General features: G+C 41.8%; 2 protein-coding genes across 2 annotated transcripts in view; one reads left to right on the forward strand and one right to left on the reverse strand.

Moving 5' to 3' along the window:
* Nucleotides 1-15731, reverse strand: part of LOC115203403 (ATP-dependent Clp protease ATP-binding subunit clpX-like, mitochondrial) — a 27809-nt gene extending 12078 nt beyond the window's left edge. Inside the window, exons 1-11 of the mRNA XM_029768074.1 lie at nucleotides 15574-15731; nucleotides 15136-15389; nucleotides 14459-14613; nucleotides 13889-14009; nucleotides 13041-13195; nucleotides 11837-11999; nucleotides 10119-10292; nucleotides 9120-9284; nucleotides 8226-8314; nucleotides 7391-7555; nucleotides 1-21 (exon numbers count right to left, since the gene is read on the reverse strand). The exon at nucleotides 1-21 is cut by the window's left edge and continues 282 nt beyond it. Of these exons, the coding sequence (XP_029623934.1) occupies nucleotides 1-21; nucleotides 7391-7555; nucleotides 8226-8314; nucleotides 9120-9284; nucleotides 10119-10292; nucleotides 11837-11999; nucleotides 13041-13195; nucleotides 13889-14009; nucleotides 14459-14613; nucleotides 15136-15187 (1260 nt within the window). The 5' untranslated portion in view covers nucleotides 15188-15389; nucleotides 15574-15731. The remainder of the gene's footprint in view (nucleotides 22-7390; nucleotides 7556-8225; nucleotides 8315-9119; nucleotides 9285-10118; nucleotides 10293-11836; nucleotides 12000-13040; nucleotides 13196-13888; nucleotides 14010-14458; nucleotides 14614-15135; nucleotides 15390-15573) is intronic.
* Nucleotides 15732-19523: 3792 nt separating this feature from the next.
* Nucleotides 19524-26027, forward strand: LOC115203404 (maspardin-like). The gene is made up of 9 exons (XM_029768075.1): nucleotides 19524-19655; nucleotides 20048-20112; nucleotides 20426-20587; nucleotides 21571-21651; nucleotides 22139-22284; nucleotides 22808-22916; nucleotides 23095-23202; nucleotides 23425-23565; nucleotides 25230-26027. The coding sequence occupies exons 2-9, from the start codon at nucleotides 20050-20052 to the stop codon at nucleotides 25344-25346; spliced, it is 927 nt and encodes a 308-aa protein (XP_029623935.1). The 5' UTR covers nucleotides 19524-19655; nucleotides 20048-20049; the 3' UTR covers nucleotides 25347-26027.
* Nucleotides 26028-26198: the final 171 nt, after the last annotated feature.

Here is a 26198-nt window from a genome sequence, read left to right on the forward strand (position 1 = left end):
CGGCGTGCCGAAGCCTAGATACTGCAGAGAGGAGGAGGGATTCAGTTAAAGAGGGACAGTTCTGCTACTATAGGCTGATGTTGGCTGATTTTGTACTTATGTGGCATTGTCTATTTTTTTTTTCTTCTCCATAATAACAAAAAATATATACAGTGCATTCGGAAAGTATTCAGACCCCTTGACATTTTCCACATTTTGTTACGTTACAGCCTTATCCTAAAATGTATTAAATAAATAAAAATCCTCAGCAATCTTAACACAATACCCCATAATGAGAAAGTGAAAACAGGTTGTTAGAAATTTATAAAAAAATGTATTAAAAACAAAAAACAGAAATACCTTATTTAAATAAGTATTCAGACCCTTTACTATGAGACTCGAAGTTGAGCTCAGGTGCATCCTGTTTCCATTGATCATCCTTGAGATGTTTCTACAACTTGATTGGAGTACACCTGTGATAAATTTAATTGATTGGACATGATTTGGAAAGGCACACACCTGTCTAAATAAGGTCCCACAGTTGATAATGCATGTCACAGCAAAAACCAAGTCATGAGGTCAAAGGAATTGTCCATAAAGCTCCGAGACAGGATTGTGTCGAGGCACAGATCTGAGGAAGGGTACCCAAACATTTCTTCAGCTTTGAAGGTCCCCAAGAACACAGTGGCCTCTATCATTCTTAAATGGAAGAAGTTTGGAACCACCAAGGCTCTTCCTAGAGCTGACCGCCCGGCCAAACTGAACAATCGGGGGAGAAGGGCCTTGGTCAGGGAGGTGACCAAGAACCTGATGGTCACTCTGACAGAGCTCTAGAGTTTCTCTGTGGAGATGGGAGAAACTTCCAGAAGGACAACCATCTCTGCAGCACACCACCAATCAGGCCTTTATGGTAGAGTGGCCAGACCGAAGCCACTCCTCAGTAAAAGGCATAAGACAGCTCGCTTTGAGTTTGTCAAAAGACACCTAAAGACTCTCAGACCATGAGAAACAAGATTCTCTGGTCTGATGAAACCAAGATTGAACTCTTTGGCCTGAATGCCAAGCGTCACGTCTGGAGGAAACCTGGCACCATCCCTACGGTGAAGCATGGTGTTGGCAGCATCATGCTGTGTGGATGTTTTTCAGGGACTGGGAGACTAGTCAGGATCGAGGCAAAGATGAACAGAGCAAAGTATAGAGGTCCTTGATAAAAACCTGCTCCAGAGCGCTCAGGATCTCAGACTGGGGCGAACGTTCACCTTCCAACAGGACAACGACCCTAAGCACACAGCCAAGACAACGCTGGAGTGGCTTCGGGGCATGTCTCTGAGTGTTCCTGAATGGAACCCGATCAAACATCTCTGGAGAAACCTGAAAATAGCTGTGTAGCATTTTCTGTCTAATCTGACAGAGGTTGAGAGGATCTGCAGAGAAGAATGGGAGAAACTCCCCAAATATAGGTGCCAAGCTTGTAGTGTCATACCCAAGAAGTCTCAATGCTGAAATCGCTGTCAAAGGTGCTTCAACAAAGTCCTGAGTAAAGGGTCTGAATACTTAAGTAAATGTGATATTTCAGTTTTTTATTTGTAATAAATTTGCAAATATTTCAAAAAAATATTTTTGCTTTGTCATTATGGGGTATTGTGTGTAGATTGATAAGGGAAAAAAACAATTTAATCAATTTTAGAATAAGGCTGTAACGAAACAAAATGTGGAAAAAGTCAAGGGGTCTGAATACTTTCCGAAGGCACTGTATATACATACACACAGGTGAATCTGCTACGAATACCCAAATCCTCTTGACCGCCCCTTGAACCTTCCTAATCCCACCCACATTTGCAGTCTTTTCTGACCCAAGGTCGAATCCTAACTTGAGATAGGCCTATGCACAAATAACTTGGATTTTCACGCAAATCGTGTTAAAGTCAATTTTTACACACACCAATTTCAAGTTAGGATTTGGTCCACAGTGACTGGACTGTATCAGGTTGAGAGCGTTGTAAACACAACTAAAATTCTTCTCATTTACCTTGTAATGTCATGACGATACAGTGCCGTCAGAAAGTATTCACAGCCCTTTACTTTTTCCACATTTCATTGTGTTACTGCCTGAATTTAAATTGATTAAATATACTATTTGGGGTCTCTGGCCTAAACACAATACCCCATAATGTCAAAGAGGAATTATGTTTTTAGAAATGTTTACAAATTAATAAAAAATGTAAAGCTGAAATGCCTTCAGTCAATAAGTATTCAACCACTTTGTTATAGCAAGCCTTAATAAGTTCAGGAGTAAAAATTTGCTTAACAAGTCACATAATCATTTTCTTTGACTCACTGTGTGCAATAGTGTTTTGAACGACTACCTCATCTCTGTAACCCACACATACAATTAACTGTAAGGTCCCAATAAGTGAATTTTAAACACAGATTCAACCACAAAGACCAGGTTTACAAATGCCTTGCAAAGAAGGGCACCTATTGATAGATGGATGAAAAAAAGCAGACATTGTTGGATGGTGTTGGACGTTGGATGCAGACATTGTTGGACGTTGGATGGTGTATCAATACACATAGTCCGTACAAAGATACAGGCGTCCTTCCTAACTCAGTTGCCATAGCTGTCAAGATCGCTATCTTCGAACTCCCGATCATAAATAAACCAAGGCGCAGTGTGCATTAAATTCCACATCTTTTTTAATGAAAATGAAACTCACCAAAACAACAAAACAGGAGAAAAAACTAAAACGTGATGTTCTGGGGCTGCCTCAAAGGCAGCTACACAAAAACAAGATCCCACAACTCAAGGAGGGAAAAAGGGCTGCCTAAGTATGGTTCCCAATCAGAGACAACGATGGACAGTTGCCTCTGATTGGAAACCACACTCAGCCAAAACAAAGAAATAGAAAAACTAGATTGCCCACATCACACCCTGACCTAACCAAACTAGATGAAAATAAACGTCTCTCTAAGGTCAGGGCGTGACAGTACCCCCCCAAAGGTGTGGACTCCCGGCCGCAAACCTGAACCTATAGGGGAGGGTTCGGGTGGGCATCTATTCTTGGCAGCGGCTCTGGTTCGGGGCGTAGCCCCCACTCCGCCCGCTGATCCCCCCGCTTCTGTGTCGCCGGAGGAACCAGACCGTGGATTATTGCCGGAGGCTCTGAACTGCCGGCCGCCGTTGAAGACTCTGGACTGCCGGCCGCCGCTGAAGACTCTGGACTGCAGGCCGCCGCTGAAGACTCTGGACTGCAGGCCGCCGCTGAAGACTCTGGACTGCAGGCCGTCTCAGTAGGTTCCGGACTGCAGACCGTCTCAGGAGGTTCCGGACTGGGGACCGTCGTTGCAGGCTCCGTGCCATGGATCATCACTACAGGCTCCGTGCCATGGATTATCACTGGAGGCTTCGTGCCATGGATCATCCCTACAGGCTCTGGGCCATGGATTATCACTGGATGCTTCGTGCCATGGATCATCCCTACAGGCTTCTTGCCATGGATTATCACTTTAGGCTCCGGGCCATGGATTATCACTGGAGGCTTCGTGCCATGGATCATCCCTACAGGCTCCAGGCCATGGATCATCACTGGAGGCTTCGTGCCATGGATCATCACTGGAGGCTTCGGACCATGGATCATCACTGGAGGCTTCTTACGTGGAGCCGGAACAGGTCTCACCGGACTAGGGAACGACGCTGGAGGTTCTGGACTAGGGAACGTCGCTGGAGGCCGGGTGCGCAGAGCAGGCACAGGGTATACTGGGCCGTGGAGGCGCACTGGAGGTCTGGAGCTTATGACTGGCACAACCCATCCTGGCTGGATGCTAACTTTAGTCCGGTGAACGGGTGGTACCGTGCGTAGAGCTGGCGCAGGATAACCTGGGCCGAAGAGACGCACTGGAGACCAGGAACGCTGAGCCGGCACAATTCTACCTGGCTGAATGGCAACTCTAGCACGGCAACTGCAGGAAGCTTGCACCGAGCGCACCGGCTGTAGCTGCACACTGGCGACACAGTGCGCATCCCCGCATAACACGGTGCTTGCTCGGTCACTCGCTCCCCACGGTAAGCACGGGGAGTTGGCTCAGGTCTCCACCCTGACTCTGCCAATCTCCCCGTGTGCCCCCCCAAAATGTTTTTGGGGGGCTGCCTCTCGTGCTTCCGTTGATGTTGATTCTCCCCGGTCCAGCTTGTCTTCCCAGTAAGCGCACGCTGCTTGGCTTTCTTGTGGTGGGATCTTCTGTCACAATCGCTATCTTCGAACTCCCGATCATAAATAAACCAAGGCGCAGCGTGCATGGAATTCCACATCTTTTTTAATGAAAATGAAACTCACCAAAACAACAAAACAGGAGAAAAAACTAAAACGTGACGTTCTGGGGCTGTTCAAAGGCAGCTACACAAAAACAAGATCCCACAACTCAAGGAGGGAAAAAGGGCTGCCTAAGTATGGTTCCCAATCAGAGACAACGATGGACAGTTGCCTCTGATTGGAAACCACACTCAGCCAAAACAAAGAAATAGAAAAACTAGATTGCCCACCCCACATCACACCCTGACCTAACCAAACTAGAGGAAAATAAACATCTCTCTAAGGTCAGGGCGTGACAATAGTGGAAGGAAACCGCCCAGGGATTTCACCATGAGGTCAATGGTTACTTTAAAACAGTTACAGAGTTTAATGGCTGTGATAGGAGAAAACTGAGGATGGATCAACATTCATTATAGTGACTCCACAACACTAACCTAATTGCTTGTAATCGTTAACCTCTTGCGTATATCCTACCACTGGGGGCGCCACAGCGCATTTTGGAAAAAATTCGTTCCCATTTTCAACGGCCTACTAATCAAACTCAGAAGCTAGGACATGCATATACTTATTTTATATGGATAGAAAACACCCTAAAGTTTCTGAAACTGTTTGAATGGTGTCTGTGAGTATAACAGAACTCGTATGGCAGTCAAAACCCCGAGACCGATTGAACCAGGAAGTGGGATTCTGAATTGTGGACTCGACTTCACAGCCTTCCCTGTAATTCACAACGTGAAAAAATGATAATTGAGCACTTTCCAGTGCATCCACTAGATGTCCCCAGTCTTTACAAAGTGTTTTGAAGCTTCTGCTGTCGAAACTCAGTGCAGGAGACGATGTGGCAATTGGTCACAGTAGGAGGGCCATCAGCATTGTGACGTCGGCGGCCGTGTCTGCCCCCACCTTTGGAAATGTTTTGAAACACAATGAAATCGTCCCACTCGAATCTGATTGGCTCTCTTGTTGAAACAGGCCCTGAAGATTAATGTTATACAACGTTTGACATGTTTGAACGAACCTAACGAAGGGAAAATAGTCATTTTTCGTTAGCCAAGTGCCGCGCACGGATCAACATTTGGTTACAGCCTTAGGACGCGCTAACAACAGCAAGCTAATGGAACATAAAGGATGGACTTTTTCGACCGAAAATACATTTGTCGTGGACCTGGGATTCCTGGAAGTGCTTTCTGATGAAGACAACTAAAGGTGAGGGATTATTGGCAATATTATACAAGATCAGATGTGATGTGCGATTGTTCCAAGATGGCGACGAGCTAGGCTTTCTAGCTCATTTTCTGAGTATCGCATCCCCTTTTATCTCAAAGTGTGATTACCCTGTAAAGTTAATTTAAAATCTGTTATGACGAGTGTTTTCAAGAGATATTCATCTATAAATCTTAGATTGACAATATAAAAAAAAAAAAAACGTTTTCGAATAGTAATTTATAAAATTGTAGCACTGTTTCCCGGGACGCATTTTATGAAAAAATAGTTAGTCAACGTCAGGTGCCGATGTAAAATGCTGTTTTTATATAGAAATATGACCTTTATTGAACAAAAGATTGCATGCTGTGTGTAACATGATGTCCTAGGTGTGTCATCTGATGAAGTTTGTAAAAGGTTAGTGCTGCATTTAGCTGTTTTTTGGTTATATGTGATGCATGTGCCTGGTCGGAAAATTCATATGATGCTACTTTTACCATGTACTCCTCTAACATAATCTAATATTGTGCTTTTCCTGTAAAACCTTTTTGAAATCGGACAACGAGGGTCGATTCAAGAGAGGTGTATCTATAAAACGATATGAGACAGTCCTATATTTGAAAAAATATATATATTGAATTTCGTTATGCTAATGTCGCTAGGAGTTTTTCGCTGGAAAATGATCCCGCTAACGGGATGAGAGTCTCAAGAGGTAAGGACTGGGTAGTTTTTCGGGATAAGAAATGTACAGAATGGAGCTAAGCACATGCAAAATCTTAGAGGAAAACCTGGTTCAGTCTGCTTTCCACCAGACACTCTGAGATTAATTCACCTTTCAGCAAGACAATAACCTAAAACACATGGCTAAATCTGGAGTTGCTTACCAAGAAGACAGTAAATGTTCTTGAGTGGCCGAGTTGTAGTTTTGACTTAAATGTACTTAAAAAATGAGAAAGCGAAGAACTGAACATAGTTTCTAGCAATGATCAACAACCAATTTGACAGAGCTTGAAGAATTTTGAAAATAATAATGGGCAAATGTTGCATAATCCAAGTGTGGAAGGTGCTTCTACAAAGTATTGACTCAGGGGTGTGAATACTTATGTAAATTAGATATGAATACTTTCTGAAGGCACTTGATCAAAGAGCTTCAGAGTCCAGGTGTCACGTCCTGACCAGTATAGAGTATATTTGGTTATTGTAGTTTGGTCAGGACGTGGCAGAGGGTAGTTTATTTATGTATTACGGGGATTTTTGGTCACTGGTTTATGTTTGTATTTCTATGGGTAGGTTCTAGGTTAGTTTTCTATGTGTAGGTTGGGTGCTGGACTCTCAATTGGACGCAGGTGTTTCTAGTTGCCTCTGATTGGGCGTCCTATAAGTAGGTGTGTGTTTTGTTTGTTCACTTGGTAGTTGTTTTTGCATTGCGCTGTATGTAAGTACCTAGCCTGTAAAACTGTCGCTCTGTCGTTCTCTTTTGTTTATTGTTTTTTCGTGTTCACGTGTATTGAATAAATGATCATGATGAACACGCAACCCGCTGCGCCTTGGTCTTCTCTCCAGTACGACAATTGTGACACCAGGATACATTGATTCAGTGCAATATCACTTATGGTAACACCAAAACCCCTGCACTTACAAATGCAACCTTGCCACAAAATGAAGGGTCTGTCTGAAATATCAGCCTCCCTATTTAGTCTAGTATAGTACATTTGGCCAGAGCCACACAGGGACGGCAGCCTAGTTTTCTGTATTGACTGTTTGTTATTTGTGTACAGTTTTTTTTATTGTATGAACCACTCCACAAGAAATTCCTTTACAGAAAAAGTAGTTGTAAAAAAATTGAAATTCAATTGAAATAAAATTCTGAATTAAAATGTTGACATTGAAATGTTTACCTTTTCACACTTCCTCGTGCTGATGATCCGGTCCAGGCCGTTGAAGGCACCGGAGGCCACAAACAGGATGTTGGTGGTGTCCACCTGCACCGTCTCACCTCTCAGCTTCCTGGAGTTCTTCTCGGGGACGTTGATGATAGTACCCTCCAGGAGTTTGAGTAGACCCTACCAAACGACCACCAAACAGAAGACATTATAAGACACACACAATGTACAATACCCCAGTGTTTCCTAAACCTCTTCTCAACCTCTTCCAAACATAGAAATGTTTTTGCACCAGGAGAAATTCTCTCATTACCTCTCCTCATCCTCGAACATCTTTGCCCTAGTCATTTCTGGGCGATCAAACGCGTCTAGAGCAAATATTGCGAAGAGAGGCAACAGCCAAGATGGTGGAAGGGTAATGAGGGAATTTATCACATGGTGCTAAACATGTTTTATTTATTTTTTACTTTTGATTTAACTCAGAGCATTTTTTGATTGTCTGAGTTTCAAGTGCAATTAGCCACTGAAGGTTATAAGACACAGGAGCTTTCCAAATAGACAATTAAGGAAGTATCGCCAAGTAAAGTTTGGATGGGAAACCACTGTAATAGGTATGTATGATCCTATGTTGGAATCCTTATGGGAGATCAACAAGTCACCAAGTGTGTTTTTTACAGACAATGCGGTGAAAGGTCAAGGAAATCTGTTATGGAGCCAGAATCTACAGGTTTTATAACCGACAGGGCAAACAGTGTTCATGGCAGGACTGTACCGCCTGACAGTGACAGATCTACATATCTATAAATAATCTAACCACTATAATATCTATCTATACACAGTATACACTGACCTGCTGTACTCCCTCACCCCCCACGTCTCGTAACTGGTGGATTCCGGGCACACTGCCAATCTTATCCACCTCATCCAGGAACACGATGCCTGCGAGGGCCAATCAGTGAAGAGACCGAGAACCAATCACCGTTCAGAGCGAGTTAGCATACAGTATATCAACATTTTTACCACACAATAATATTTGGCTTCACCTTGGTTCATTACACATGCAATATATATGTTGCACAGCAGTCATGAAAAATGTTCTATCTTTAAAGGCACAATAGGAAGAAATCACTGCGCCATTTCCTGGTTACTAAAATTCTATGGTTCGCTTAATTTCAGTGTATGCGACAAAAGAAGTATTGAATAGTGTAGAGCATCATTGTACCATCTAAACCACTAAGAAATATATTTTCAATAACAACATTTTTTTCCCCCAGATGTTTGAAGATGCTATTCAAAACTCAAAGTAAAACGAGCAAAAACGGGAAGCACAGAAAAATAGCACACATAGAACAGATCTACCGCTTCTCAGACATACTTTCAATGAGAATGACAGATCTATTACATTTCTATGTGCATTGGTCGGGTCATCAAAAAAGCTGCCTACTGTGCCTTTAATTCAGTTATTTACTTTCAAAAACATCAACTCTTAGGGCATTTAGAGAAGTTGATCTGCTACAAGTACAGTAACTGATAAGCTAGTCGGACAGATGGCACGTTTCATAAACTTTTCTTTATCCAATGAAATCATTCACCATCAAAACTCTACCAACTCTTAGGACAAGGACCGAAGTTGATGTGCTTAAAGTACAGTACTTGATAAGATAGTCATACTGTTGTCACATTTCACACAGAACCACAGACATTCACATACACAAGCAAGTAAGTAACACATTATAGCATATACCTTGTTGTGCTTTCTCAACAGAGTTGTTGGCATCTTGGAGGAGCTTGGCCACCACAGACTCAATGTCTTCGCCCACATAGCCTGCCTGGGTTAGCGTGGTGCAGTCACAGATGGCGAAGGGCACATCCAGGCACCTAGCCAGTGTCTGGGCCAAGAGGGTTTTACCTGCAATATGGATGTCAATCAATGTCAGGCAATAGGAAATACCAACGCATGCATTTTACAACTTTTGTTTAAAGGAATACTACACTAAAAAACCTTTGTGTTAAAGGGATACTTCAGGATATTGGCCCTTTATCTACTTCCCCAGAATCAGATGAACTCATGGATACCATTTTTATGTCTCTGCGTGCAGTTTGAAGGAAGTTGCTAACTAGCACAATCACAACACACTGTGCATGTCAGCAGTCAGCTATTCAAGAGCCCTTTCAGTACAGAGCAAAAACTGTCATGATGATGACTTTGAGTGTACTATTGCTTTAACGCAATTTTATGTTTCCTGTAATATAGATGTCAAAGCCAAGAATCCTACTACAACAAATTTTGTATGTGTTTTGTTTGATCCCTCTTGGGAACTCGTAAAAGACTACGTACGACTACGCAACAGATGGCATTCATGGTTGTAAAAGTAGATGTTAGCGTATAGCAATTGACTTTAGAGTCATGTCAGAAAGCGTGACAGTAATGCCATAACTGTGTCACCTTATGCAGAGCAGTGCAGGGTGAATTCAGGCCCTAGGCGCAACTCTTACTGTCAGTGTCATAACTGTATAAAATCAGTTTCCATCCACCCTTATGAGCATTTATGACAACTGCTACTGTGTGTCATTACTATCCTACACAGGCCTAATGACAGTGTAGGGCCAATTGAAGAGCTGACTCAATGACAAACTGTTGAATCACAGAGGGACACAGGAGACTCTGCTCAAAGCAGTACACTATAGTAGAAAAAGACTTCCCTTATAGATTGGCACCTGCTCCAATTCTTCCAAAGCTCACCTGATCCGGTGGGTCCCAGCAGCACGATGTTGCTCTTCTCCAGTTTGATGTTGGCATGGTGAGAGTCGAGCACCTCACCCCCCCTCTTCTCCTGGGCAGGCTGCTGGCTCTGCTGCTGCACTGACGCACCCAGCGCGTTGCCATGGGGATTGATCCCAGCGATCTGCAGCAACTCTGAAAGAACAGACAGCGAGGAGGTAAAGAAAGGGAGGGAATGGAGAGGGAAGGGGGGAGAGAGAGAGGTCAGGTAGGAACGTAATGCGCTATATAGGGAATAAAGGTGTTGTGTATAGATACTGTGAGAGTCTGTCTGTCTGTCTGTCTGTCTGTCTGTCTGTCTGTCTGTCTGTCTGTCTGACTGACTGACTGACTGACTGACTGACTGACTGACTTACTGTAGATGTCTGAGAGAGGGAACATGGGAAAGAGACTATTAGCGAGCTAGAGAACAGTTTGGTGAGAGAAGTGCTGAAAGCCCCTGGCTGCATGTAACTAATATTCTGTACGAGTTACTGTACCACTTACTTGTCAATCTGTGTTCATCCTCTTGTCTTCTCTAGCTCCACAGAACGAGAGTGAAAGTTGTCATCTGACATTGTCACTAGTAGTGTTATCCGACATTGTCATTAGCCCAAAGTCCTGTTCAAACGGGACTTTGGGCTAACGGGGAGGCAGGTAGCCTAGTGGTAACCGAAAGGTTGCAAGACCAAATCCTTGAGCTGACTAAGTAAAAATCTGTCGTTCTGGCCCTGAACAAGGCAGTTAACCCACTGTTCCTAGGCCGTCATTGAAAATAAGAATTTCTTCTTAACTCACTTGCCTAGTAAAATAAAGGTAAAAAAAACCCTGGGAAAACCTTGAAGTAACTGTCCAGTGAAAAGCTCACTTTTAAAAGTTCATATTCTGTTAACTCATACCCAAATAATGTTGTTGACATTCATACTCGTATTTTTGGCCAAAGCATAAATTGGAGAAAAAACACTTCAAAACACCTCAAACTTTTATCTCAAACAAACCACTTAAAAAATGCTGCTATTTCCTTATAGAGGATGATTTCATCAAGCTGGCCAATCAGCGGTCTACCCACATGAACATTTGTTATGACCGGTATACGCCATTCTGTTGTTTGGGTACGCCCACACCCCCAAAATACCTTTTAACATACTTAATTACCATTTTTGGGAAGGAAAACTATTTCACTTATATTATAATTAATTATTGGTCATATTTCATAGAAATCTGGAAACCCTGAGTTGTTAATTTAAATCCATGGATGAGGAAAGACTGCAAGAGGTGGCGTTTTATTTTTGCCTTTAAAAGCCATTGTACACTTGCCAAACCATTGCAGAGGAGCCTGCAAGAGAACACTTTATCCTACCATTCATTCCATTCAGCTGTGATTCTGTTTTACATTACACATGGGCTAATGCATTTTGTTAACCTGAGTGAATGGCATGCTGTTATAGTTCAAGGTGCACAGTAGAAAAAAACTGCCACTGCACTTAGGATGCATCTCGATAGTATAAAGTCGCTTCCTCTCATCTCCTCTTCTTCTTCTGCACTGATAGCTACTCAATAGTTCCTTTCACCTGTCAAGTTCATTCACATAGGTGCAGATGGAGGAAATAAGCTGCGAGGATGGGAGAAGGCCATTTCAGACAAATGAAATACAGAGTCAAACTGGAGATAGACAGCTCAGGGATTGGGACGGTACCAACCTCGTGGAGTAAGAGAGGCCTGCTTCTCCACCTCCGCCTGTGGCTTGGTGCCCGCTCCCGGAAGGTTATTGTAGATGCGCTTGTAGTGGTTGTAAACAGCTACCGCCAGCACTTTCTTTGCATAGGACTGTCCAACAACGTACTTATCCAGGTAGGCATAGATCTGAAAGACAATTTGGTAACACTTTACATAAAGCATAATGCATGATGCAGTTATAATGTGTTACAAGACTTATCATAAGCATCAATGACCCTCCTTACAATGTCACATTATCATAATCTTATAATGATCCTAAAAGAACAGCCATTTTGAGTCAGTTGAAAATGTCCCACATACAGTGAAAAAAACATATTATAAGCCTTATAATAAGACATTAATTATAAAGGCTCATACAAGCCAATAACAAGTTATAAAGCATTATATCTACAGGCTTTAAAGGGACTATTGTTAATATGTACATACGTTTTTGGATTTTGAATTTGAGTGTCTACATTTCTCCAGCCCCATTCCCCAACCATAGCTGTTTACACAAAAAAGTGGCGGGGTGGCCGCATTGTTGTTGTTTGAATCCCAGATTGCCCCTGTAAGTAAAGTGTTATGAAAAATGTTACCAATAAGTTCTGCAGACTGTTTATAGACACATGTCCCTCTTTGGTGCTTTTGTCGTACAATCTCTACTTGTTCTTCTTTCAGTGGTATGGCGGATGTTACAAAGCCCGGTAAGCTATAACTTAACACGGATGACTGAACCACCCGTTGTCTGACAGACACAACAAGTGGATGTGTTGGGACATTACAAGAGGACAGACAGTAGCTGGAAGGGTTGAATGCAGTTTGAATGAGATGTATCAGCCTGATTTCACATTATTGTGATTATTTTGGTAACACTACTTAAAGCCTGTTATAATGCATCAAGACTTGTCATAAGCTTATATGACCCTTATAATGTCTAATAATCATCCTGATTACCATATACTTTTTAAAAGTCTGTATGTTTATTGGATAGAGAGAGATACAGGTGAAAGATAGAGGCGTGTGCTGAAATAGCAGTGGGCCGGATTAGAACCCATGCTGCAGCGGTATGTGTGCACCTGAGGCAGCGGCTTAGACCACCAGACCATCCTACTTTTCTTCTTGTCCCACTTGTTAACACTTTACTTAAAGCCTGCAGGTATAATGCATTATAAGACTTGTCCACTGTACCTTTTTAGGAGGAGGGGGAGGTTTCTGCTGGAAGGCCAGTTTGACGGCCTCGTTGGCTGCTTCCTGCTCCTTATTGAGACTCTTGCTGGAGTCGGTCTCTGACAGCACCACAAAGAAGTGATGACATTTCTCACATTTCACAAAGCGGGTTGAAGCTAGGGAGAGGGAGGGGGGAAGGATGTTATGGCACCAACTAAGCCGGATCCTGATATTGCTAGTGGGGGCATAAGCACACAAACTAGACCTGTGTTACACTTAGCTGCTCTGTGACTGTGACCCATTTGTTACATAAGGACTTTATTTGTTAATAACACGCAATATGTCTGACAGCTGTTGCCCAGTAGTCTGGCATTCCCTATAGATGTGTGAGCTGCACTGAGCCAGTAGATACTAGGTAAAGGAGATCAGATGAAAGCTAGGGTAACACCATATTCTCTTAAATGCTGTACCTTCCACATGATGTGCATGTCACTCAGACTGGTACTGGTACTTGTACATGTTATAAACCATATGTTCAATTAATTAAAATATATTAAAAGAAAGTAAGTGTCAGGGTCACTGCACAGTTTGCTAGCCTGGGTTCCCAATCTGTTTGTGCTGTCTTGCCTACTCGTATGGTCAATTGGCATATCTTTGGCATAACAACGACCATATAGGAGTTGGCCATACAGCACAAACAGATCTGGGACCAGGATAACAGTTTGCTGCTTGTTTCAAAGCACTTTTCAAAGCACTCAATTTCTCATAATTGAGACTTGCTCCTGTGCCAAGCTTGACCGTACACAATTCCTCTTCTCTCTTTTCAATTCCTCTATTTTCAAATATGCAAAGAAAAGTAAAACACTTACACACAAAGGTTTCTACATGTGTGCAGGCATCTCCACACTTGGGACAGCGTAGCTGGCTGCCTCCTTTTCCGGAGCCACCGGAACCTCCTCTTTTCCCACTTCCTGCATCACCAACTGATTTCTGTCAAGAGTGGAAGAGATTTGGTACTGTAGCTCCTGCTGGGACTAGATCATTCACCATGAAGGAAGTCATGAAGATATTATAAAATTCAATCAACTTTACTTATAGCCAACAGGTATTTTTATATTTTACCTTTATTTAACTAGGCAAGTCAGTTAAGAACAAACTCTAATTTTCAATGACAGTCTAGGAACAGTGGGATAACTGCCTTGTTCAGGGGAAGAACAACATATGTTTACCTTGTCAGCTCGGGGATTCAATTTTGCAACCTTTCGGTTACTAGTCCAACGCTCTAACCACTAGGCTACCTGTCTAGGCTACTTGCCGCCCCAATGCATAATGATGTGATTGCAATTCATTGTAAGAATTGTCATCATAAGCCTGTGTGACCTCCTTATAATGTCTTATTAATAGTAACAACATGTCAATAAGGCCTGATTTTGACATACCTTTCGTCCATCACCGGAGCCATCTTTGACATCTTTTGATGAAAAACATACAGATGATTCAGAGAAGGATCTCACAGGAACTCTTCTGGTTAATCGGACTTCAGGTGTTCCTGGTCTGCTAATAGAAAATAACTGGACTCTGGTGGAAGAGATACCTGTGAACGTACAAGCAGATTCAATCAACTGACACACTGTTAATGTACATTTTCTAAATCAGCAAAGCAAACGTTGAGCATATTACTAATCAATAGATAAAAACTCCTATATTTCCTCATTACAAATATGAATCCATAAGGGGGCATGTCCCTGAAAGCTCCCCTAAACATACATTTATTCATAACATGAAAATGTTGACAAAATCTTTGGATAAATAACTAACTGTAATGCATGCACCACCACTGTATGGTTATTTCTTGCGTAACAACACTGTAAGTCAAGTTCACATCAGCTTAGCTAGCTTTAGCTACAAGGCTAGCAGGTAGATGTTACAGGTTCCAACTTTGCAAAAACAACCATGTTACCCCATTTCACATTAGTTTGCTTTTCTCAACACCTCATATTCATTATTTGTTCTGTATTTGAACATTATATGATTGTGCAACTTGCAAGCTGGCTGGCTAGAAGACTAACGTTAGCTAGCTAGCCAGCAAGTTAGCTAGCTAGCAAAATATGCTTACCTTTTTGAGAAGTTATGAACAATCTCGCCGCTGATCTGCATGTGCATGACATTCTTTTATTTAAGTCGACAGAAAAGATAGAGATAGGAATGTGGGGAATATCACAGAATAAAAAAAACTAGCCAAAGTATATGTTGACTGGCAGGCTAGCTAGCTAGCTTAGCTGGCTAACGAACCAGCTGTATCGTTGGTAAATAGAGCACAGTTTAATTTAGCCAGCATTAACGTATCCAGTCTGTGTGTCTGGTCCGAACCTGTAGAAAAGGAGTTGAAAATACGATGTAATTATAATGCAGAACAATATCCATAATATGAATGTGTTATTATACCTGGTGACTACATCTAGCTAGAGAGCGGAGACTAGTGTGGCAGAACAAGTATCAAGTAACTTAACGTTCTAGCTAGCTTGCCAATAAAGTAGTCTAAACATAGACTTACGATTATGCTGGCTTGAAAGCCAAACAAATACAATCATCGATGAAATGTAAATCAAATGACACTGTCATGCTGTCAATACCACAGAGGGTGCGAGTTACACAACCCTCATGTATTTTCTTATGTGACAGTGTATTCTTGAGTGATGTAACCAATGATTGGTGTTTTGATGGGCCATTCAGAAGAGAGCAGAAAAAAACGTATTCCCTTTGTACAGTAGGTTGTAGATTGTAGATCTAAAACAACCAGAATAAGATTCGAACAGACCAGTATTAAATATGACTCTGGATTCGAGTAATATGGATAACCAATAATTATACTTCAAGAGAAGATGAACAAAATACACTTCCCTGTACAGCTATTATTATTGGCTTGAGCACAAGGGCGCCAGGACAAACAAAAAATATTTAGGGTTTCAGATTGTTCTGGCAATTCTCACATAGAAACTTCATTGGGAGGAAGTAAGTTTGACTTGCTTTTTACATTTTCATCACAATTTATTTAATACAAAAATATGTATCTTGATGAAAGTGGCCATTAGACCTACAGTATATGATCTGTGAATGGTACATGAAACAGTCAGACAACATCTTGGTGTCATTATACTCCTTATAGTGTGCTCTAATCTGATTCTAGACCAAATTTCACACAGAACAGGGAGAAGTTTTTTTCTATTTATTTATTTACCTTTATTTAACTAGGCAAGTCAGGTAAGAACAAATTCTTTCATTGTAAATAAGAATTTGTTCTTAACTGACTTGACTAATTAAATAAAGGTTAAATAAGAGAAGAAAAAAATTCTCCCAAGGACAGATTTTGGGTGTAGGAAATCCTCTCGCTTTGCCTCTTCCTCTCTAACTACATTGATTTTGCATAACTGAATAAATAATTAGTGTAATAGACCAATAATGACTTAAAATGTGTGTTACAATGAGGACAACCCAAAATGATGGCCCAAGTATATCAGTTATATGTATATAATCAAAATCAAAATTAAATCAAATTTTATTTGTCACATGCCCCGAATACAACAGGTTTAGACCTTACCGTGAAATGTTTACTTATAAGCCCTTAAACCAACAATGCAGTTTAAAGAAAAATAAGAGTTAAGAAAATGTATTCGTCACTTACACAGTTTGCAGCAAAAAAGTGCAGCGAAATGCTTATGTGCTCCCTCAACAATGCAGTACATTAATCAATAATAACACTGAAAAGAGTCGAGTCAAAAATAACAAGCAGTAGAAGTAATAGAAGAGGTAGTGTGCATCGTAATAATGGACTGTATTTACAAGTATAAAGTGGGTAGTGGAATCAATAGTATATATTAGAACAGCAGGGTTGACTGTGTTTGTGCGTGCGTGTGTAAGTTTGTGTATAAGGGTTGTATGTGTGGATAGTCAGTGCAAACAATTTCTAAGATACATATAGTCTCTCCGATGCAAATAGTCTTTAACCTGCAGGTCTGTGCAGGGAGACAGCTAAGTTTAGCTTTTCAGAAATCTGATGGCTTGGTAGTAGAAGCTGTCTCAGATCCTGTTGGTCCGAGACCTGATACTCTGATACCATTTCCCAGATGGTAACAGAGTGAACAGTCTGTGGCTCGGGTGACTGAAGTCCTTGACGATCTTTCGGGCCTTCCTCAGACACGCCGGGTGTAGATGTTCTGGAGGGCAGGGAGCTCTCCCCCAGTTATGCAGTGGGCCGGCCGCACTACTTTCTGTGGGGCCTTCCGGTTGAGGGCGGTGCAGTTGCCGTTCCAGGCTGTGATGCAGCCAGTCAAGATGCTCTCGATTGTGCAGCTGTAGAACTTATTTAGGATTCAACGGCCCATGCCAAATTTCTTCAGGCACCTAGGGTTGAAGAGGTGCTGCTGCACCTTTTTCACCATGATGGTGGTGTGATTGGGCCATGTCTGGATCTCTGTGATGTGCACACAGAGGAACTGTAAGGATTTTACCCTCTCCCAGCAGCCCTGTCAATGACAATAGGGGCATGCTCCTCCCCCTGTTTCCTGTAGTCCACGATTGTCTCCTTGGTTTTGCTGACGTTGAGGGAGAGGCTGTTTCTAACTTGCCTACCTGGTTAAATAAAGGTGATTTTTTTTTTTTTATATGATGTTGTTGCAAACGTAATGTGTGGCCACGCAGTTGTGGGTGTACTTGTTTATGTGTAACTCTGTGTTGTTGTTTTTGTCACACTGCTTTGCTTTATCTTGGCCAGGTCACAGTTGTAAATGAGAACTTGTTCTCAACTGGCCTACCTGGTTAAATAAAGGTGAAATAAAATAAATCCAATAAACATGGAGTATACCCTGTATAACCACGACTGCGTGACCTCACACAGTTCCAACTCCATCATCAGGCCTACAGTAGTAGGCCTGATTACCAACAACGACGAGACATCCTACAGGGAGGAGGTAGGTACTCTGACGGTGTGGTGCCAGGTTAACAACCTCTCCCTCAACGTCAGCAAAACAAAGGAATTGATCGTGGACTTCAGGAGGAACCAGGCTGGGCATGCCCCCATCCTCATCAACGGGGCTGCCATTGAGACAGTTCCTCTGCGTACACATCTCCGAGGAGCTAAAATGGTCAAACCACACAGATACTATGGTGAAGAAGGAACGACAGCGACTCTTCAACCTCAGGAGGCTGAAGAAATGTGGCCTGTCCCCGAGGGCCCTCACAGTGTTCTACAGGAGCACCATCGAGAGCATACTGTCAGGCTTTATCACAGCCTGGTCCGACAACTCCACCTCAACTCCACCTCTATACACTGAGAGTGCAAAACATTAGGAACACCTGCTCTTTCATGACATACACTGACTAGGTGAATCCAGGTGAAAGTTATGATCCCTTATTAATTTTACCTAAATCCACTTCAATCAGTGTAGATGAAGGGGACTTAGAGAAGGATTTTTAAGCCTTGAGACAATTGAGACATGGATTGTGTATGCGTGCCATTCAGAGGGTGAATGGGCAAGACAAAACATGTAAGTGCCTTTGAACAGGGTATGGTAGTAGGTGCCAGGCGCACCAGTTTGAATGTGTAAAGAACTGCACAGCTGCTGGGTTTTTCATGCTCACTAGTTTCCTGTGTGTATCAAGAATGTTCCACCAACCAAAGAACATCCAGCCAACTTGACACAACTGTGGGAAGCTTTGGAGTCAACATGGGCCAGCGTCCCTGTGGAATGCTTTTGTCACCTCGTAGAGTCCATGCCCCGACAAATTGAGGCTGTTCTGAGGGCAAAAGGGGGTGCAAGTCAATATTAGGAAGGTGTTCCTAATATTTTGTACACTCAATGTACAACAGACTATTACAGGTGGCTATATAAAACTATAAACAAATACGCTACCAGCATTTGGATCTCTTGGACTTGTATCATTTCCCATTATAACCAATTTCCCTAAAACAAATATGTAGTTTGTTACATCATTGTTTCAATGATAAGTCAGTCTAAGTAAATCATTAGATCTGAAGGCAAAAATGTACCAAATCCCATGGTTTTTAAGAGATCCTATAGAATGTTGTTTGTTTGATACAGTCATTTTCAATGAGCATGTGAACATTCCAACTTGTCTCAACATTCCTTTATCAGCCTGCGAACATTCTATTGCATAGACTCCCATACAACAAAATATATAAAGATGTGAAACACGTAGAACAATTGAATGCCATCAAACCTTTGACACCCCAAAGTGGACAACTTTTTGGTCTGACCCATTGACTATTCGCAGTAGATATATGAGCCTAAAAGGGAACACACCATATCCTATTGTAATATCTCGGTGAACAAAATGTATACATTGGACTCATATGCCCATCTTTTCTCTAATGTATAGACAAAGGTTTTAGGCTTTAGGTTTTTAATAGAAGTATGTGGTTTTAGGAGATCAATAATCGTGAAGTAAAGGAGACGAGGAGAGGAAGGAAGTAATTTAAGAATGTTGAAACACGCCCCTGAGCATCACGGAAGTGCGTGCAAGTAATGTCATATGACTTGTTCAGAACGATAAATAAAATGTTGCTAATCCGTGGATAAAAGTGGACCTAAACGGTGAATGATATCCAAAGCAAACACGGTAATATTGACCCTATGTATTTTTACATATTTTGTTTTTGTCATTGATCATCGGTTTGCAGGTAATAACTTTATGTAGAGAAAATCGTACCGTCGTTAGCTAACGTTACAGCTTAAGTATTCATCACGAGTGGTGACTAACGTTAGCTAGGATGGCTAACGCGAACTAGACAGAGACATGCGACAAACTAGCCAAATAAAAGAAATGCAAACTGGTGTTAGCTGACGGTTCTCATCAACCCCCCCTTTAGTTACTAAAGAGATAAACAAGCACACGCTGAAGGATGGCTGATCAGTTTCAGAATCATCTTCCTTCCTTCCTTCCTTTAACAGGAGGATACTTAATACCAGCCTACTAGCTGCATACTAGCCTTCGTCTTCTTGTTTCCACAGAAATGGATGAGATAAGAATATCTCCTGATTACAACTGGTTCAGAAGCACAGTGCCACTGAAAAAAGTAAGCAAAAACACCATATCGCACTCCACAATAGCCTAGCTAGCTTTATCACTACAGTTGATTCAGTTGCTGGCCATTCGCATAGCCCGTATGAACTCAATACAGTAATATTTAATTGAACAGTTATACTGTAAATCTTCAGTTTGTTGACATTTACGAGTCCAACACCACAGTCTTCTTAAATATCCCTTTCATTGACGTGATCCCATCTAAAAACACAGTTGTTTGTTATAGAATTTGCTATAATATTACATGGAATGTTTTGTATTTATGGGTTGTACATTAATGTTTCACCTCTGTATCATCTCTCTAGATTATAGTGGACGACGATGACAGCAAGGTGTGGTCCTTGTATGACGCAGGCCCAAAGAGCATCAGGTGTCCCATCATATTCTTTCCCCCTGTGAGTGGGACAGCAGAGGTGTTCTTCCAGCAGGTCTTAGCCCTGACAGGCTGGGGCTACAGAGTCATCTCAGTGAGTCACTGTGAAAGAACACCTTTATGGCTTGTAATATCTTCAATTCATTAAGATATTCATCATCCACAGTCAAATAACCAAGGCACTTCTTTTGGAGTATTAGATACACCAGACTGGGTCCACTCTACAGGCTATGTGATGCTGATTTATTCAGTGTTCCAGGGCAAAGCAAACATTTTGGCTGTTAGGCCATCCTCCGTGTTTGGAATTTAAAATGAAAAGCCTTTTATATGAAGAACTTTGCTAAAACTGTATTGGGACTGTATGGTGAGAATTTAGAATTGATCAGTAATGGATGAAAGATCACGTCTAACAAATGCTGGTATTTTGATATTTGACCTACACAGTTAATATAACTAATATAACAGTAAGACAAGCAAAACTGAGGAGTGTAATTAAGTCTAATGCTTTTATAAGCATCTTTATGAAGCTGGTATATAAAGGTGTTTTTAGATTTTTATTGACCAAAGAGTAAGAGTAAGAGGGAATGGCAGTGGGGAAAGATAGAGGGAGGTTGTGTGAAAGGGCAGTAGGCTGGATTTGATCCCATGCCGATACTAAAGACGCATGCTGGAGGCTTTACCTCTAGACCAGCCAGAGTACAATACAAGTCTATTCTGATGTAGGAGTAGACATCTTTCACTAGGCTATATTCCAAGTGATTTTTATTTGACCCAGGCACCATTGAATGTCATGACATTAACATCACACTGAGTGGCATAGAGTTGATTCCGGTTGCTTCTCTGTAGCTGCTAGGTTCATCTAGTGCTTTTAGCTGTTAGAGATTTGGTTTTGTTTTGTTTTAGAACTGTATGCAAAAACAAGGATTAAACACATCTGACACGGAAGAAGTTTACCCAACACAGGACCATTTTGATCTAAATGTTTTAAAAAAACTAGCCCCAGGGGTTCCTAGACTGGATATATTATACAAGTTAAGGTTTATGAAAATGACATTTTTTTTTTTCTCTCTCGCTTAGCTGCAGTATCCTGTGTATTGGGATCTCTTGGAGTTTTGTGATGGATTCCGGAAGCTTCTCGATCACTTGCAATTGGACAAGGTTTGTATTACCATGGAAAACTTGTAACGCTAGTCTTTTATGGTTTTACACTGGTATGACCTGGAATTATGCAAAACTGACAGCTATGATGCGTTTTTAATATAATAATATATGCCATTTAGCAGACGCTTTTCTCCAAAGTGACTTAGTCATGCGTGCATACTGCATACATTTTACGTATGGGTGGCCCCGAGAATCAAACCCACAACCCTGGCAGTGCAAGCACCATGATCTACCAACTGAGCCATACAGGACCATATTATTACTATATTAATGTTATTACATAATACATTATTACTTGTTATAAACATATATGAGCCTTTATAATTGTCTTATTATAATTTATGTAGCAAATGTTCAATATAGTCATGATCATTATGAGACATAAGGGACTTCCATTATAAGGCGTGTCATAAGCATGTATTCTAAGTGCATCATAATGCATTAAGGCTTTAAGTAAAGTGTCAGACTATTTCTATTGTTATAGGTCCATCTATTTGGTGCTTCTCTGGGCGGCTTCCTGGCCCAGAAGTTTGCCGAGCACACACACAAGTCTCCCAGAGTCCACTCTCTGATCCTGTGCAACTCCTTCAGTGACACCTCTATCTTCAACCAGACATTGACAGCCAACAGGTACAGTCCTGGGTTGTGTTCCTTAAGGAACACTGTAGCAAAATGAAAACAAGCATTTCTTATTGGACAAGTCCAAGTAGTCCTGCCCTGTTTGTCTGTTTTGTTCCATTTGGTGCCTAATGAATAAGACCCTGTTTTACCCTTACCGTGCTGTGGAGGAAGAACGGGGTCGTGTTCAGTGGACAAACGTTGTGGAGCGGTGCAGATAGAAATGCCATGAATAGAGCTGACACGATTCCTTTCTCTACATGTCAGAAAGGCAACATTTTACCCTGCTGAACACGACCCAGGTGTTTGTCAAAACGCAAAACATAGCCTTTGTTTATGGTCTATCATTACAAATGTAATATGTGTAACGTGTAGGCCTCCGTAGTTCATTAAAGTTACATGTTTGCCAGTCTTGTCTTTTTTGGTTTAGCCTTACCATTTAGCTTTGAGCCACAGAAGTTTCTCTATTCTCTACCTGTAGATCCCTGTTCTGAGTCATTCATACAGGGACGCCATGTTATTTCTTGCTTTCCAGTTTTTGGTTGATGCCCGCCTTCATGTTGAAGAAGATTGTCCTGGGGAACTTCGCTAAAGGACCTGTCGACCCCAAGATGGCCGACGCAATCGACTTTATGGTCGACAGAGTAAGTTCCAGACCTTCATTAAAGGGGTAATCTGAAATTGTTTTGGTAAACAGCTGAGGGATTGTCTAGAGAAATGTAACAGCAGAGATGCATGTTTTGGGTTTTGATGAGGTATGACAGTTACCACATCTCTCTCGCTCTCTCCACCCCTTTCTCTCTCCCCCCCGCCCCTCCCTAGCTGGAGAGCCTGAACCAGGGTGAGCTAGCCTCCAGACTAACACTCAACTGTCAGAACTCCTACGTGGAGCCTCACAAGATAAAGGACCTGGCCGTCACCATTATGGATGTAGGAGGAACTGCTCTTCATTTGCAGCATTTTATTTCCATTCTTGCTTACTGTACGTCTCACTTTACATATCAGTAGGGATTGGCTGTTTTGTGGCTTGTGGGTGGGTCATTGGAGCTGTAACCTGGATGTGTTCTGTGCTTATGCATATGTATACGACTGTGTATGTGTGTAACTGTGTGTGTACTACTTGTTTGTGTGCGCGTTTCATTTGGTTTAAAGGTGTTCGACCAGAGTGCCCTGTCACACGAGGCGAAAGAGGAAATGTATAAGCTGTATCCAAATGCCAGACGGGCTCACCTCAAAACGGGTGGAAACTTCCCCTACCTGTGTAGGAGTGCTGAGGTCAACCTGTACATACAGGTGAGCACATCAGAGTTGGTAGAAAAGACACACTAACTACCATTTAAACCACCAAACTGATATGATAAATATTACACAATATATTTCATGTCAGGGGATATATATGTGATGTGACTTTCTGCTTACATTGTATTAGGAACAGAAATTCATAAGAAAGTGATGTCTGTCATCAAAATGTATTTTGTAGCACAGATGCGGCTGGTTGGGTTAGCCTGGAGAGGAAGCTGTGGCATCATCTCACCACTTTAGTATGTTTATCTTGTATATTTCAGACTCGGCTGATGATGATAGTTTCAACTGTTCTACTCTCATACCGCTCTCACCTCAACGTGGCTAACATTTCCCAGCCTAATTGTTACCAAATATCCAAATGGAGATTCAGTGAAAACAAATATCTGACATAGAATGATTTATCTAGAGGAGTCCTATTGCTTTAAATTAGTATAACGGCTGGATAGGACTTTGGGAGTTTCAGTATAAGCAAGAATTTGATACACACCTTCAATTGCATTAGCCTACTTTATTCCAATATTGTCATCATTCAGTGGATCATAACTAAGGTGAGTTTCTCTATCAGCGCTTTTTCTAGGCCCAATGGCTGTTTCCTCCTCTCCTCACTCTGCTGCCGCCCGCCTCCGCCGTGTTGTTCTCAACACCACTTTATATCAATATACAGTTTTCTAGAAATCTTTCTATTCATTTTTTTGGCATTTCATTTCTGTGATGTCAGACCAGGCCTGGGCTCGGGCTTTAGCTCACCGGGCTTCGGTCAGACCGGGATCGAATTTCAGTTCTGATGAGAACCAACCAATTGTGCTGACTTCTTGGATGTAAGGCAAGTATCCATTGTTGGTACATAGTTAATACCAATGTAAATACCAAGTACTAGCTGGAAATCAGGCTGTAAAAGAACAATTTTTGTCTGTATCTCCAACCACCAGATTGTTGTCTACCTTGAATAGCACCACTAAACATAGTCAAACACTTGATACCACAGCTTCCTCTCCAGGCTAACCCAACCAGCTGCATCTGTGCTACAAGAGGTTTTGATCACTGACATCCCTTGTTAATCCCTAGTGTCAAGTGTTTGACTATGTTTTAAGTGGTGCTTTTCAAGATTGTCTGTCTGGTGTTTGGAGATGCAGCCAAAAATCTTTATTTCCAGCTAGTACTTGGTATGTACATTGGTATTAACTAACTACAGTAGTAACTATGTACCAACAATGGATACTTGACTTACATCCAAGAAGTCAGCACAATTGGTAACTATGTGGTACCAAATGGTACATAGTGATGCTTGTGGCCTATGACCGTTTAAGGTTGTTTCCATAGAAATAGCACCATAGTAGTAACACAATGAAATGGCAATAAGAAATGTGCAGGAGCCTGCACTGCTGGATTCATCACAAACCCCCATGTGTTTAATACATTAACGAGGCTACACTACTAGATGTACAAGTCTGAGAATTGTTAGAACATTCAACAGTGTGGGGTTACCGCTCTTTCTGTCATGACTGTACTTATTGTACCTGCAAGTTAGCCTTGTACCATCATCCTGATCTCAAGCTTACATTCTGTAAGGATGGTCATATGAGGCTTCCTGCAAGTAACTTCATATGGACTATTTCTGAACATGTTCTCTGTGTCTCGATCCCTCTCCTCAGATTCACCTGCGGCAGTTCCACGGGACGCGGTACGCCGCCATCAACTCGGACATGGTGAGCGCCGAGGAGCTGGAGGTGCAGAAGAGCCACCTGGTGAATAGCGCCAACGACCAATGACGAGACTATGTTACCCAGCACCCTCTCCTCTCTCCCAGCTCTGACCGACATGCCAGAACCATAGAATCGGATTGGCCGATTCTGATTCTGTGGGGCAGAACTATAGGAACTACGTTTCCCTGACCAGCAAAACAGCCAAGAAAATGTCAACCATAGAAATTAGAATGACTGAATTCTATTTCTGTATTTCTATGATCTCAACCACCATCACCACCCAGTCGCCACTACTGGTCACACACGGATCTATGGATCCACTTGTTAAAAAAGGTCATCTCTTCCCCTGATCTCCTTTCTGTTTTTTCTACGATATTGAATACAATCAATCCACAAGTTGAACTGATACTATTTTTACTTTACAGTTAAAAATATATTTTAATTATCACTGTTACTGTAAATAGAGCGTAATTGGCTACGTTGCTTTGAGAGAAGAAACGCCATACGATGCCATGTTATGAACCTTTTGCCTTATGTGATATAAATCTCATGCATTTAATTGATGTTGCACTTTTGAATTCCATGTTTTTCCTTCTATGTTTCTGGTTAACTCTGCCCACCGTGGCGATACTTGGTAAGCTAGAAAACCTGCACTGATTAGATATACAGCTGAGGATGTTGGTCAGAAGAAATGATGTTTAATGTTATATTTCATTTGTAATTGAATAAAGCCTTCTTGAAAACATGCCCTGCCATGTGGGGTTTTTGTGTAATTTCAACCAACTTTCTATGCATTTATGTAGGTTGTTATACGCTGTTATGAATGCCTACATCATATTTGTGCTGGCATGATGTAAAGCACAATAAATGCATTATGCACAAGATGTCATGTTGATAGAACGTTTTCCATGATGCCGG

This window comes from Salmo trutta, chromosome 12 (genome assembly GCF_901001165.1).
Source record: "Salmo trutta chromosome 12, fSalTru1.1, whole genome shotgun sequence".
Lineage (NCBI taxonomy): Eukaryota > Metazoa > Chordata > Actinopteri > Salmoniformes > Salmonidae > Salmo > Salmo trutta.